A 14,070-nucleotide genomic window follows, 5' to 3' on the forward strand; every position below is an offset into this window, starting at 1 on the left:
TTTCACTTCTCGAGACTCAAATAATGACTGTTAGAATCATGAAAAGCTGTAATAAAACAAAATCTTACTCCTGGGAGTACAAGCCGTTTGTTTTAATACTTTGTTTTTTACTTTGATTTATTAAGTGTGGTAGCATATTATAAGAACAATATAATAGCTTAGGTATCACTAAATTCAAGAAACATTTTAGATCTATAATAAAATATTCATATCAAAGTGTTGGGCAGTAAGATTTCAGAACAACTAACTCATCACCGCATCCAACCTCGGAAAAGATTAACTGTTTCTCGAATGGCTCTGTATGTTGCAAAATATTATCAAGGATATTGACTCGTCACGATATAACTGAGCTTACATGTAATTTTCATTTCGTTTTCAGCTTGAGTTGCGTTTTCGAATCTACCGAGAAAACATGGCTGCCAAAATGTATTGCAAGCTGTGATTTTCAGTCATTGTTTGGGTAATTTTTGTGATATTTTGTTAACACTGCCAACTACGACAATCTATACCAAGTACTGTGTGCATTGTGGATATATTATGTCATGGTTTGCAACAGTTCGTTCCGTTTAAACTCCACAGTTTTGGCTTGTATTCTCGAGTGGTGTCAATGTGTGAGATATTTTTATTTGTGGGTAATGCCATCTGTGCACAGTGCTCATATTTTTCTAACCCTAACCCTAAGGATCGTAAAGGGTGCCATACTCATATTTTTCGTATACAGAGAATAACAAGAATGACGTAAGTCATTTTAGGGGACGGTGCAAGAGTAGTCAATATCTGCTCCACTTCACCAGGTACGCCTGTTCCAACTGCATTTAGCGCATTGCTGAAGGCTATCGAGTTCATACGCTTATTTAAGTTCACGTCTTCCGATGGAGCAACCACATTTTGTTCCTAATATTACATGGAATGCGTTGTTAATGTATCTGGGTTTTCAGTAAATGGAGACTTGCAATGATGCCAAAATTTTGAAGGAATAGGCCTAATGGGTTTCTTGTCTAACTTCTCTGGTGAGGGCACCTAGGTATGCTTGGTTAACATGTTAGGTATACCATTTTGTTTAATTGCGTCTGTGTACACTACAATTTGCTTCATTTTATTTCAGGTGATGCATGTCTTTGATGCAATATTGATACGCCTGATGCTGTACTGAACCATATGGAATTGGGGTCGGGGTGTTTAAGGTTTCAAGACAAAATGGATGAAGTAATTATATGAATGTGAAAACACAGTCATAATTTATATCTCATTTCTCTATACTCATTTGTGACTGTCCATAGTCTCAGCTCATTACAAAGGCTTCTGACTGAGTTTTTAAAAAATGTACTGATTAACAGATTCACTGTTACTCAGGAAAACTGATAATCATGACTGAAGAAGAAGGGAAAGGTCTCATTGCCACTGAGAAGACCTTTGAAGAACTTGCTAGGGAATACTTGGGAGACACTGTAGGGTCTGGTACAGATGATGCGGATCTGGATGAACTGGCAGACAAGTATTTGACAGACTTGGACACATCTCCTGACTCAGCATTGAAGACATACAGTTCAGACTGCAGCAAGGTTGTGTCGGAGAAACCAGCCTCATCCAGTGAAATGACAGAAGATGCTGCAGTGACACTAGTTCTTCCCACTGCTTTGGGTAAGGATGCGTACAGGAAAGAAAGTCGTAGATGGTTAATAAGAGCTCAGTAATCGATCAATAATTGATTGTATTCATAGACCCTACCTCAAAACTCAGACAGGCAATAACGGGACTAGGACTGCACAGTATTACCATTATACTGGTATTTCACAATAAGCCTTTCAAACATTATGTTTTGCAATGTTTTTCCTCAGAACCAGTATACTGGGTAATAAAAATGCACAAAGTTTTGTGATTATCTGTATGGTTTAAGTTAAAATTTACACATACTTCAATTCACACTGAAGTTTTCCATTGTAATTGACATAACAGCATACTTTACTTACAATAAATTTTAAGAAAAAGAAATATACAATTCCTAAAAATCAAATCTAAATTTGAAATTTCTGTTATCACAACCATAACATATATTTTTAGGTCTTTAGTATGTAGAAAATAGGTTCTGTATGTACAATCAGTGTCACTGTCAAACACTGAAGTTCTCAATATATCGCAATAAGCATCGGAATATGGGTACCATAATTGTAATATATTGCAATACGATTTATTTGCCAAAACACAGCCCTAAACAGGACACAAACATAACATTGTGCAAACGAAACATGCACAAATTAATACTGCAATCAACAAGATCAGGGATGCTTCCTGTTGAGACATGCACACGAATATGTTGTTTTCGTTGCAGTTGTTTATGTCTTAAGTTAACAAATGTAAACAATACAAAACATACTTTCCAACGTTTATTTTGATGTTTCACTTTTATGAACATTGATTCGTCTTCCAAGCATATCAATAATCACTGATGCAAGTGAGATCGATCAACTGACCGATTATTGGATCAATCACTCCAGCACTACCCCGTAGTAGTTAATTTTGAAAAAACAACAAATGTCTTTTCACTTGATAAAGGAAATTAAGAAAGGGAAAAATAATTTTGGTACCAATGTGCAAAGAGGAGGTTTGCGCTGTTTTGACAGCATTAAGATGATCTGATGACAAACTGTTTCAAACATGAATTATTTGAACACTGATATAATTTAGCTTCAGTACATGGCTTTTCAGATACCTTAACTTGGAATTATTTGCTGGAAATATATTCACAATAATGGCTTGCAAGATATGTTGTTTGCTATATGGAGTGGTATGTCTCGTCTGCACATAACCTTCCTGAATTTCAGTCAGTCACCATGGTCACTGGCTGTTTTAATGGTGCTTCCGTCATCTTAAGGCAGTGCAATTCACTGTGCTGAGTAGCGTACCTATACAGACTGATGGTTGCGAAATTCAGGTTCGCTTTGGTCATGCTGGTTACGTTTCTAGGTTTGTCAGTACCAGACCAGTGTTCATTGGTTAGTAGCAGACATCTAAGACCTGGAGCACTTCAGGTTTACTTCCTGAGTCAATTTAACATGACTGAAATATTGCTGTGTTTAGTGCAACAAACTCTCTGAAACATTACATGTCAAACCTTTCCCTGACTATGGCGACCCGTGAAGGTCCGGGTTAGAATATTGGCTTTCAGTAACCCATGCTTGTCGTAAGAGGCAGCTAACGGGATCGGGTGGTCAGGCTCGCTGACTTGGTTGACACATGTCATCGGTTGCCAGTTGCGCAGATCGATGCTCATGCAGCTCAGTTGATCACAGGATTTTCTGGTCCAGACTCGATTATTTACAGACCGCCGCCATATAACTGGAATATTGCTGAGTGCGGCGTAAAACGTAACTCACTCACCCTGACTATGGCTGTTAGCCCTCTCATTCACTTTTGTCATAGTTCATATACCCATACATTTACATGGTCATCATTCTGAGAAAGGGACACTGTTGGTCCATTGTCTAAGGTGCAGCAATTACCTATGCAGAGATTCGTCCCTTTGGCATGCCAAAACCAATGGCCATGGGTTCTAATCAGGATTCATCCCGACTGTCAGCACCATACCCATGCTCTATGGTGTCACCAAAGGGACGAAATGTCTGCATTAAGTTGACATGTATAACAGGAGTACTGTTGAAAGAGTATTGTAGCCAGCTCACTCACCTACTCTCACATTTTGAGAAAGGCCTTTGTGTTTTGTAGATTCTCCCAACAAGAGGAAGTCTCCAGGTTCTCCTTCATCACCTGATAGGAAACAGAGGAAAACTGGGATTCTTGAAATGAAGGATGGGACCAAAGAGAAACTCAGTGCCACAGTTTCACCAACAGTAACAAGTACAAATAACAGTAATGCAGCACCTGAAACTGAAGGAACACAAGAGGGAGACAAAGATGAAATGGCTAAACAAGTGGGAAAAAAGTCTTTGTCAGGTAGACCCAAAACAAAAGAGTACCATTCAGGTGGTCTGAGGCGCAGTAATGACACAAGACACCAACGGGACAAATATTCCAGGGATGCTGCTAGTAGATACACTATGTCAGGACAGAGAGAACAGGGTAGGAGAGGGCTTCTGGGACACTGTCCTCCCAGCCTTAATGTTATGGCCAGACCGGAGAACCAGAACAGGAATGGACCAAGAGGAGGTAGTCATGATCAGAATACATCAAGATGGAACGGTGATCGATTAGCTTTGGATGCTAGTTGCAACGAGGGGCCCTGGGGAGAAAAAAGAGAAATTGGTAGGACAGAATCAAATTTTGAGCATCCTTTCCAAGACAAGTTTGGAAATAGTGATGGAAGAAAACCTTTTCATAGAACAGCTCTTCATAGAAATGAATATGTGCCTTCTGACTTGTACAGGAGGGATGGTTTGTTAGATCGTCCACCTCAACCATCATTCAATAGGGATGAGAATAGTCGGAGAAATGGTCTGTTAGATCCTCCACCTCAACCATCATTCAATAGGGAGGAGAATAGTCGGAGAAATGGCCTGTTAGATCCTCCGTCTCAACCATCATTCAATAGAGATGAAAATAGTCGGAGAAATGGTCTGTTAGATCCTCCACCTCAACCATCGTTCAGTAGGGATGAGAATAGTCGGAGAAATGGTCTGTTAGATCTTCCACCTCAACCATCCTTTGGAAATGATGAGAATTTTCGGAGAGATGGTCTGTTGGACCCTCCTCAAAATCCATTCAGTAGGGATGAGAATTTCAGAAGAGATGGTCTGCTAGACCCTCCTCAACCACCTTTCAGTAGGGATGAGAATTATCGGAGAGATGGTCTGTTGGACCCTCCTCAACCATCATTCAATAGGGATCAGAATATCAGGAGAGATGGCACTTTTGATCCTCAAGCATTTTTCAGTAGGGATGAGATATGTAGGAGAAATGGCCCAGTTGACCAGCCTCAACCGCCATTCAAAAGAGATGAGAATTTTCGCAGAGATGGTCTGTTAGACACTCCTCAAGAGTCTTTGAATAGGAATGAAAATTTTAGGAGAGATGCTCTGTTAAACCCTCCTCAAGAGTCATTGAATAGGAATGAAAATTTTAGGAGAGATGCTCTGTTAAACCCTCCTCAAGAGTCATTGAATAGGAATGAAAATTTTAGGAGAGATACTTTGTTAAACCTTGGTCAACCACCATTCAATATGGATGAGAATTTTCGCAGAGATGGTCTGTTAGACCCTCCTCGGGAGTCATTCAATAGGGATGAGAATTTCAGGAAAGACCATCTGTTAGATCCTCCAAGACCATCATTCAGTAGGGATGAGAATTTTAGGAGAGATGGTTTGTTAGACCCTCCTCAAGAATCTTTGAATAGGAATGAAAATTTGAGGAGAGATGCTTTGTTAGACCCTCCTCAACCTCCATTCAATAGGGATGAGAATTTTCGCAGAGATTGTCTGTTAGACCCTCCTCGGGAGTCATTCAGTAGGGGTGAGAATTTCAGGAAAGACCATCTGTTAGACTCTCCTCAACCACCATTCAGTAGGGATGAGAATTTTAGGAGAGATGGTTTGTTAGACCCTCCTAAACCTCCATCCAATAGGGACGAGAAATTTCGCAGAGATGGTCTGTTAGACCCTCCTCAAGAGTCATTCAATAGGGATGACAATTTCAGGAGGGACCACCTGTTAGACCCTCCAAAACCACCTTTTAATAGGGAGGAGAATTTTCGCAGAGATGGTCTGCTAGACCCTCCTAAGGAATCTTTGAATAGGAATGAAAATTTTAGGAGAGATGCTCTGTTAGACCCTCCTCAACCAGCATTCAGTAGGGATGAGAATTTTAGGAGAGATGGTTTGTTAGACCCTCCTCAACCTCCATTCCATAGGGATGAGAATTTTCGCAGAGATGGTCTGTTAGACCCTCCTCAACCACCATTCAATAGGGATGAGAATTTTCGCAGAGATTGTGTGTTGGACCCTCCACAACCACCATTCAATAGGGACGAGAATTTTCACAGAGATGCTCTGTTAGACCCTCCTCGAGAGTCATTCAATAGGGATGAGAATTTCAGGAGAGACCATCTGTTAGACCCTCCAAAATCTTTTAAAAGGGATGAGAAGTTTCAGAGAGATGGTCTGTTGGACCTTCCTCAACCACCATGTCATAGGGATGAGAATTTGAGGAGAGATGGTCTGTTAGACCCCCCTCAAGAGTCATTGAATAGGAATGAGAATTTTAGGAGAGAAGGACTTTTAGATCCTCAACCATCTTTTCATAGGGATGAGAAATTCAGAAGAGATGCTCTGTTGGCTCCTCCTCGTGAGTTATTGAATAGGAATGAACAATTTAGGAGAGATGCTCTATTAGACCATCCTCAACCACTGTTTAATAGGGATGAGAATTTTCAGAGAGGTGGTCTGTTAGACCATCCTCAACAGCTGTATATAAGGGACAAGAATTTTCAGAGGGATGGTCTGGTAGATCCTCCTCAAGAGTCATTCAATAGAGATGAGAATATCCGGAGAGATGGCCTGTTAGATCCTCCTCAACCACCATTCAATAGGGATCAGAATATCAGGAGAGATGGCCTGTTAGATCCTCCTCAACCACCATTCAATAGGGATCAGAATATTAGGAGAGATGGTCTGTTAGACCCTCCTCAACCATCCTTCAGTGGGGATGAGAATTTTCAGAGAGATGGTCTGTTAGACCCTCCTCAACCACCATTCAATAGGGATCAGAATATCCGGAGAGATGGCCTGTTAGATCCTCCTCAACCACCATTCAATAGGGATCAGAATATCAGGAGAGATGGTCTGTTAGACCCTCCTCAACCACCATTCAATAGGGATCAGAATATTAGGAGAGATGGTCTGTTAGACCCGCCTCAACCACCCTTCAGTGGGGATGAGAAATTTTGCAGAGATGGCCTGTTAGACCCCCCTCAACCTCCATTAAATAGGGATGAGAATATCAGGAAAGATGGTCTGTTAGACCCTTCTCAACCACCGTTCAATAGGGATGACAATTTCAGGAGAGGTGGTCTGTTAGACCCTCCTCATCCATCATTGAGTCTGGATGAGAATATGCAGCCTCAGTTGGTAGCTAATACCTTATACCAAACATTTGCTTGGGATGAGAACATGCAGGCCATGTTGTTCAACAGAACAGATAATCAACTGGATACCCCACACCCACCCATAACATATGATGAGAATGACAGAAGAGATGCTCAACTAGATCCCCTACAGCCAACACTTAGGGATGAGAGCCAGAGAGATGGCCTGTTACCTCCCCCTCTCCCAGTATTCAGTGGGAATGAGCCCACACCAAACAGAAGAGGTCTGTTAGATCCCCCTATTGCCATGACTCTCAGTGGAGATATGTGTCATTTTGATAACAGACGTGATGATTATGGACACCTGGCATGCAGATCACAACCTAAACCTCATCTTCCAAGAGGTGAACAAGGCAATGGTGGACAGTCAGTGAATCAGGGGCCTCAACCTGTGCATGTTATAGAGCCCCCCACAGCATCTTGCAGTGTACAAGCAGAACAGAGGAAGGATGCAAGGAAACCTAGAGCGTTCAGACGAGGTGTGAGTGTACATGAATTTGTTACGAAGGTAGTATTGACTACATTCAGCACTACTAGAAGTGCTACATTGACAGCTGGAAAATATAGTGTTCCAGTGAGCTGTAAGTCAGCTGTTCCCCCAGAAATCAACTTTGAACTGTTAAAAAACTTCCAAGGAGTATTCAAAAGGCAAACACTGTGTTAATAGACTGTCAGCAATGGCTTGCCAGAGGTATGACACCATTAATTACACAAGTAAATATGTTCGGCAAAGCACCTCAGACTCCAGCTGAGGTTTGTCGGAGAACGACTGATTCATTGAGGATTTTAGCCTGTACCTGTGTCAATATCTCCAAAGGGAGACGACTGCTGATGAGATGTCACCTTCCAGAAAAATATGGAATCTTGTGCAGAATGTCCAATTCTATCACTAGCTCTTTGTTTGGTGATAAAGTTGATGAAGATATTCATTCAATACAGATGGGAACCTCTAAGATCAAAATGCTAACTGGACCCAATGAAGAGACACACATTCCAAAAGTTAAGACTGATCTTCTTCGTGATGAAAACATTGATGAAAATGTAGCCAGTATGGTCAACTTGGCATGCACAAAAGAGGGAATTGTGAAAGATTTGCGAGAAAAATATAAGATACCTTCTAACCTGAACTGCATGATACCCCCAAAGCTAAACCCGGAGATATCTAGTATGCTTCCTGTGGCTTGTGTGGACTTGGACACCAAGCTCCAAGATGTCCAGTTGTCCACATCTGAAGCTATGGTGCCTGGTGTCTACTTGCTGGAGAGAATACATGAGAAGATGTATAATGACAGTGAGGCTTTGAAGATGCTGACTGATGCCTTAGCTCTCTTGGGAGATGCTATGTTTCAGTATAATAACCTACGGATGGAACTCTTTAAGGAGAACCTGCCATTGCAGCTTCAGCAAGAGTGTGTTTGGAGTAGTACAGAGGATGAGAGTATGGTTCCAGATTGTGAAAAATGAGCTAGTCAATGTTTGGGTCAAAAAGAAGAGGGTGAGTTCATGAGAGATGTCACAGGAAAGATTATTTTATGCAGACAGATGAGATTAGGAAAAAGATGTAGGAAAGGTGAAAGCTACAGATGAGGTTAGATGAAGGGGGACAGATGAGGTTGGGATGAAGGTGTGCATGAGGTTAGATGAAGGGGGACAGGTGAGGTTAGGGTGAAGGTGTGCATGAGGTTAGATGAAGGGGGACAGGTGAGGTTAGGGTGAAGGTGTGCATGAGGTTAGATGAAGGGGGGACAGGTGAGGTTAGGGTGAAGGTGTGCATGAGGTTAGATGAAGGGGGACAGGTGAGGTTAGGGTGAAGGTGTGCATGAGGTTAGATGAAGGGGGGACAGGTGAGGTTAGGGTGATGGTGTGCACGAGGTTAGATGAAGGGGGGACAGGTGAGGTTAGGGTGATGGTGTGCATGAGGTTTGATGAAGGGAAATGAGCAGAAAATGTGGTTGTAGGAAACGTGTGGGAACAGGAAAGTGATATGGGTACAGGTGATGTTAGCAGAAGGGGAAAGTTGAGGTTAGAGGTAAGGTGTACTTGAGGTTAGAGTTTTCAGGTAGGTGAGGTTAGATGAAGGATGTCAGTGAGGTTATCAAATTTAAACTTTAAAAAAAATGAATGCTTGTGATACATGGAAAGGATTAACTGTAAAAAGAAAGTATTTGTTTCTATTGTAATTTTTAGTCATTGCAGCTTTTTGTTTAGAGTTGTGTCCCTTAGGTTGCAGGATGCACTGATTGCGATTTGATAATAGGAACCACACCCAAATTTCAGTTCTTTGCCAGTTTATTGTCATCATTTAGTTACCGGTATCCTGTTGCGTCTTTGTGTGAAACATACATCCAGTCGACATTCAGCCCCCTATTCCACAAAGGTGTTCATAGAGCTATGATAGTCATGAGTTGATTAAGGGAGTTACAACAGTCATAGTTTTATGATCTTGTGAATCATTGCTGTTTCCTGGTGTGATTCTTTATCATGCCATCTATGTGTGAAATGTGGATCAGATGCACAGTGCTTGGCCTTGCTGATAATGTGTTGTATCCACATGTATGAATGTCTTAAACATTTATTTCTCTGTATGTACATTATATGAAACTTGTTTCTCTCCTTTGATATTGACATGATTTTGTTAATATATGATGTTAACATCAGGGATGGCAACAGGAAATCTATTTTCAGCTGAAAACTTAATATTGTGTCATCGAATGGGTCATTTGAATTGATCAATTTGAAATAAAATAGTCGGAAATCCGCAGATCAGCGGAAAATTGCCATCCCTGTAATATTGGCTACATTTTAATATTTAGACTATTCATGTTCTTGAGGGAGAATTGAAATTTGTCGATAGATAAACATGGTTTGTATATATTGTCTGTGTTAAAGTAGTCATGATTAACATTGGAATGTACAAGAATACAGGAATGAAACACTTAATGATTTTTCCTGGTGCAGAAATGAGTTTAATGTGCTCCAAATTTTGTATGGCAATGTATGTTGTCTTTTACATCATTTATGGAAAGCTTTATCAAGTAATGCTTTTACGGCAAAGTTAACAGTTCAGCAGAGACAAGAATATTCTTTTTAGAGTTAATTTCATGCAATGATTCTCATATAGATTTTGAAAGAAATATGGGAATCTCTAACATCAAGTCTTTGTTTAGGATTTCTTCCATCTGCAAAAGTGCTGATGAAATTTTAGGCACATCCCCACAGCTCTCTAGCGATACTTTGTGAAACTGAAATGCTGTCGAAAGGGGCCTTAATCTATTACTCAGGAAGACCACTCAACACACTTGTATTCCATTTCCTTGTTTTCTTTTCATATTAAACATTAATTGTGAATGGATTTCCTGTATTTCTTTTGGGTCAATATATTTTATATTTATATACTGACATTCAGTTTGAAAATAAATTATACTGCTGAAAAATTGAAGGTTTACAAACATTTGGTGTCATGAGATATGAGTATCTGTTAATGATTAGAGGAAGAATGTTTTCTTATGTTTTTGACTGTAATAAACAAACAAGTCTTACATCATACTAATTAATATAATACATGTGGCTGATTTTGTTACTGTGTATTTTGTCAGGTATGGAGTCATGGAAGACAAGTAAATATTTACCCAAAAATATGAGTACCTTTTTCTTTACTGGAACAGAAATTCAGGAACATTAGTGCTGAAACCCTCTTGGTCTCTCTGGAGAGTGAGTCATAAAAGTGCACTCATCATGTGGTATAATCAGCCGTTCACTGCCATTATCGTAGTTTGAAATCTATAACTGACCATTGAAACTAGGGTACAGCAGGAACATGGATAACTTTTCTGCACCATATATTTCTTCTGTCCAGATTCTGGATGAGAATTTAACATTGTTACATCACTGGAGACAAATTGAAGCTTACTGACTATATGTCTCAGGAAACATGATCATCTATACTGGCCACATAAAGAAACTGTGCACACAGAAAATATAAAGATAGGCAGACAGCGTCTTTATGCATAAATAAAGGTGAGAACATAGCAAGTATTGGAGACAATCAAACGCTCATGCAGGTGCCAGGCGACGTGACGTCATTGATGGTGGCCAATGGACTTGCAATGTGTTACTGCGTGCAGCCTGTGCAGCTGCACACAACATGTGAAACTCAGAAATTGTTGTCACTGTCTGTAAAGCTTGGTCTTTGGTCATTCAAACGTTCACAAATTCACATGAAGTCACATGCACATCATGCCAAGATTAACATGTGCTCAACGTCATGAAGCCATTGGAATGGTTCGAGCAGGCATGAGCCAACAACAGGTGGCAGCACATTTCCAATGCCATCGTAACACGACATCTGCATTGGTCAGGCATTAGGGGAAACAGTAATGAAGTCGCCGACCACCCACATTCTGGGCGTTCCCCGTGTAACGACGCCAAGACAGGACAGATGGATTCGGGTGACTCATATCAGACACAGGTTCCAGGCGGCAGTGACCACGTCCTAAACCATTCCCCAGGCCTTCATTTGGAAAATTTGGTAGCCTCTATGCGTCGTCGATGCACTGCTGTGCTTCATGCACATGGTGGTCAAACCCGTTATTGACTTTGTGACTTCGACGTGTGACCCCCGACTCAATTTTGAACTTCTGACGTCATCGTTACGGATATTGTTCATGTTCTTTTGACATGTTGTTGAGGCCCGATACTTCAGCTTATAAAGTGTCTACATCATGTCGTCTTTTCTGTGTTGTATTCCAATTTTGAAGGAATTTTCTGTGTGCACAGTTTCTTTATGTGACTAGTATACATTGATCAATGGTTAGGGTTGTCTGTACACAGCTGCAGTCAAACACATGGAACATGGTTGGATGGTCTGTTCACAGCTGCAGTCATACAGATGGAACATGGTCGGGTGGTCTGTTCACAGCTGCAGTCATACAGATGGAACATGGTCGTGTGGTCTGTTCACAGCTGCAGTCATACAGATGGAACATGGTTGGATGGTCTGCAGCTGCAGTCATACAGATGGAACATGGTCGTGGTCTGTTCACAGCTGCAGTCATACATATGGAACATGCATGGTCTGTTCACAGCTGCAGTCATACAGATGGAACATGGTCGGGGTGGTCTGTTCACAGCTGCAGTCATACAGATGGAACATGGTTGGGTGGTCTGTTCACAGCTGCAGTCATACAGATGGAACATGGTTGGGTGGTCTGTTCACAGCTGCAGTCATACAGATGGAACATGGTCGGGTGGTCTGTTCACAGCTGCAGTCATACAGATGGAACATGGTCGGGTGGTCTGTTCACAGATGCAGTCATACAGATGGAACATGGTTGGGTGGTCTGTTCACAGCTGCAGTCATACAGATGGAACATGGTCGGGTGGTCTGTTCACAGCTGCAGTCATACAGATGGAACATGCTTGGGTGGTCTGTTCACAGCTGCAGTCATACATATGGAACATGGTCGGGTGGTCTGTTCACAGCTGCAGTCATACAGATGGAACATGGTCGGGTGGTCTGTTCACAGCTGCAGTCATACAGATGGAACATGGTTATATAGCAGTGATGCATTTAGTCATGCTGGCTTGAAAAAACATGAACTGCCGCAGTATAGATGACATACGCTTTTATGTGCGGGATATGGTGAGCATTACACTGGCGGAAACTGTGGTATGCAAGTAAAGGACCAAGTCACTCTTCACTAATAACAAATTTGAGATCCAGCTTTACGAAATATAATTGTAACAGACATGAGAACGGCAAAGCACAAAAACACTGAAAATTTAACCAGGGATCTTAGGGGTCTTTTACTGCAGATTTACATCAATCTCAAAAACGTTCAAAATGAAACCAAAATCCCGGAAATCTGCGGATCTGCAGTAAATTCTCATGACTGTTGTAAGCAAAACACATTAATGAATGGGGCCAGTTTAGTATCTTTCATTTAATATATTACTAAACAATGATAAACGTTTATGAATAGAGAAATAACATGGTCATTACGCTTTTGAAAAAAGTAATTTTCAAACCTTACCTATGTAGCTCAGTGTGTATTTGTGCACTGAAACCATAACATTGTAAGTCAAACACTGTCAAAGACAATATGACATCACAAACATGTTGGTTACATTGACGATGTTTTACATCTCCCTCTATTGTCACTAGTGGTGGTCCGATTAATTGAAATAATCGAAGATTGGTCGCAGTGCCTAAACGACCAAGCAGTCGATTGTGTTTTCTCATAATCGAACACAACCAATTTTGGAACAATTGTTTGCATCAACAATATTTTACGCAAGTTGGTTTTGTCTGTGTCATTAAATTTACATTTCATAAGCACTACAAACTCGTTCCAAGTCATGGTTGAATTTATCTTAATGAATCCAGGAAATCTGTGTTCCTAACATACTAATCATCCTTTAGATATGCGAAATTTGCCAATGGATTTTGTGCAATTTGCAAAAGACCCAAATTACTACATGCTTTTTCTCTATTTTTGTGTGTGCATTAACAAAGATAAAAGGAACATTTGATAAATGACGCAAACCAATTATTTCGATGATTGATCAGTTGTAATGAACCAATCATCAATTATGAGATTTTAACCAATTCCCAACACTAATTGTCACTGTTGTGCCATACACACAAAGACTATGCAAATACTTCCATGGAGTGTCACCCTATGACTGCTTAGTTTTCATTAACCTGAGTTGGTGAAAGATCTAGTGAAATGTACATAGAGTTTTCAATCTTGCCAGGATAAGTCTGAAGCATTTGGAGGATACGGTGCACCATGATATGACTCATACTTGTTCATGGTTTTGTAAAAAATATGTAAAATACTTGTTTTTGAAGTCACAAAGTTTGTTAATGTGAATCATTGATTGTCAATGGTGGGCGAGCTGGCTAAGGCGCCAGGCTAGTGATCCAGCGAGCATGAGGTGCCGGGATCGAGCCCCCTGTGACCGGGTGTAAAAAC

The 14,070-nt window shown here is 40.8% G+C and overlaps 1 protein-coding gene across 7 annotated transcripts; it reads left to right on the forward strand.

Annotated features, from left to right (window-relative positions):
- Positions 1-389: 389 nt before the first annotated feature.
- LOC124291921 lies at positions 390-10,441 on the forward strand. 7 transcript variants are annotated; one of them, XM_046728989.1, is made up of 3 exons: positions 390-460; positions 1,106-1,641; positions 3,724-10,441. In XM_046728989.1, exons 2-3 carry the CDS (start codon positions 1,368-1,370, stop codon positions 7,755-7,757), a joined length of 4,308 nt encoding a protein of 1,435 aa, XP_046584945.1. In that variant the 5' UTR covers positions 390-460; positions 1,106-1,367; the 3' UTR covers positions 7,758-10,441. The 7 variants fall into 7 exon arrangements, 2 of the variants coding, with proteins under 2 accessions (XP_046584945.1, XP_046584946.1); XR_006902323.1 differs by lacking the exon at positions 390-460 and having other exon boundaries at positions 3,724-8,965; positions 9,014-10,441; XR_006902322.1 differs by lacking the exon at positions 390-460 and having other exon boundaries at positions 3,724-8,942; positions 8,991-10,441.
- Positions 10,442-14,070: the final 3,629 nt, after the last annotated feature.

This window comes from Haliotis rubra, unplaced genomic scaffold (assembly GCF_003918875.1).
Source record: "Haliotis rubra isolate DU_JTF1 unplaced genomic scaffold, ASM391887v1 Scf502, whole genome shotgun sequence".
Lineage (NCBI taxonomy): Eukaryota > Metazoa > Mollusca > Gastropoda > Lepetellida > Haliotidae > Haliotis > Haliotis rubra.

What these genes read in the sequence shown, in the direction of transcription:
- LOC124291921 (XM_046728989.1), top strand. Translation starts at nt 1,368, where the DNA reads ATGACTGAAGAAGAAGGGAAAGGTCTCATTGCCACTGAGAAGACCTTT. An exon ending in AGTTCTTCCCACTGCTTTGG is followed by an intron (nt 1,642 to 3,723) that starts GTAAGGATGCGT and finishes TGTGTTTTGTAG; the next exon opens with ATTCTCCCAACAAGAGGAAG.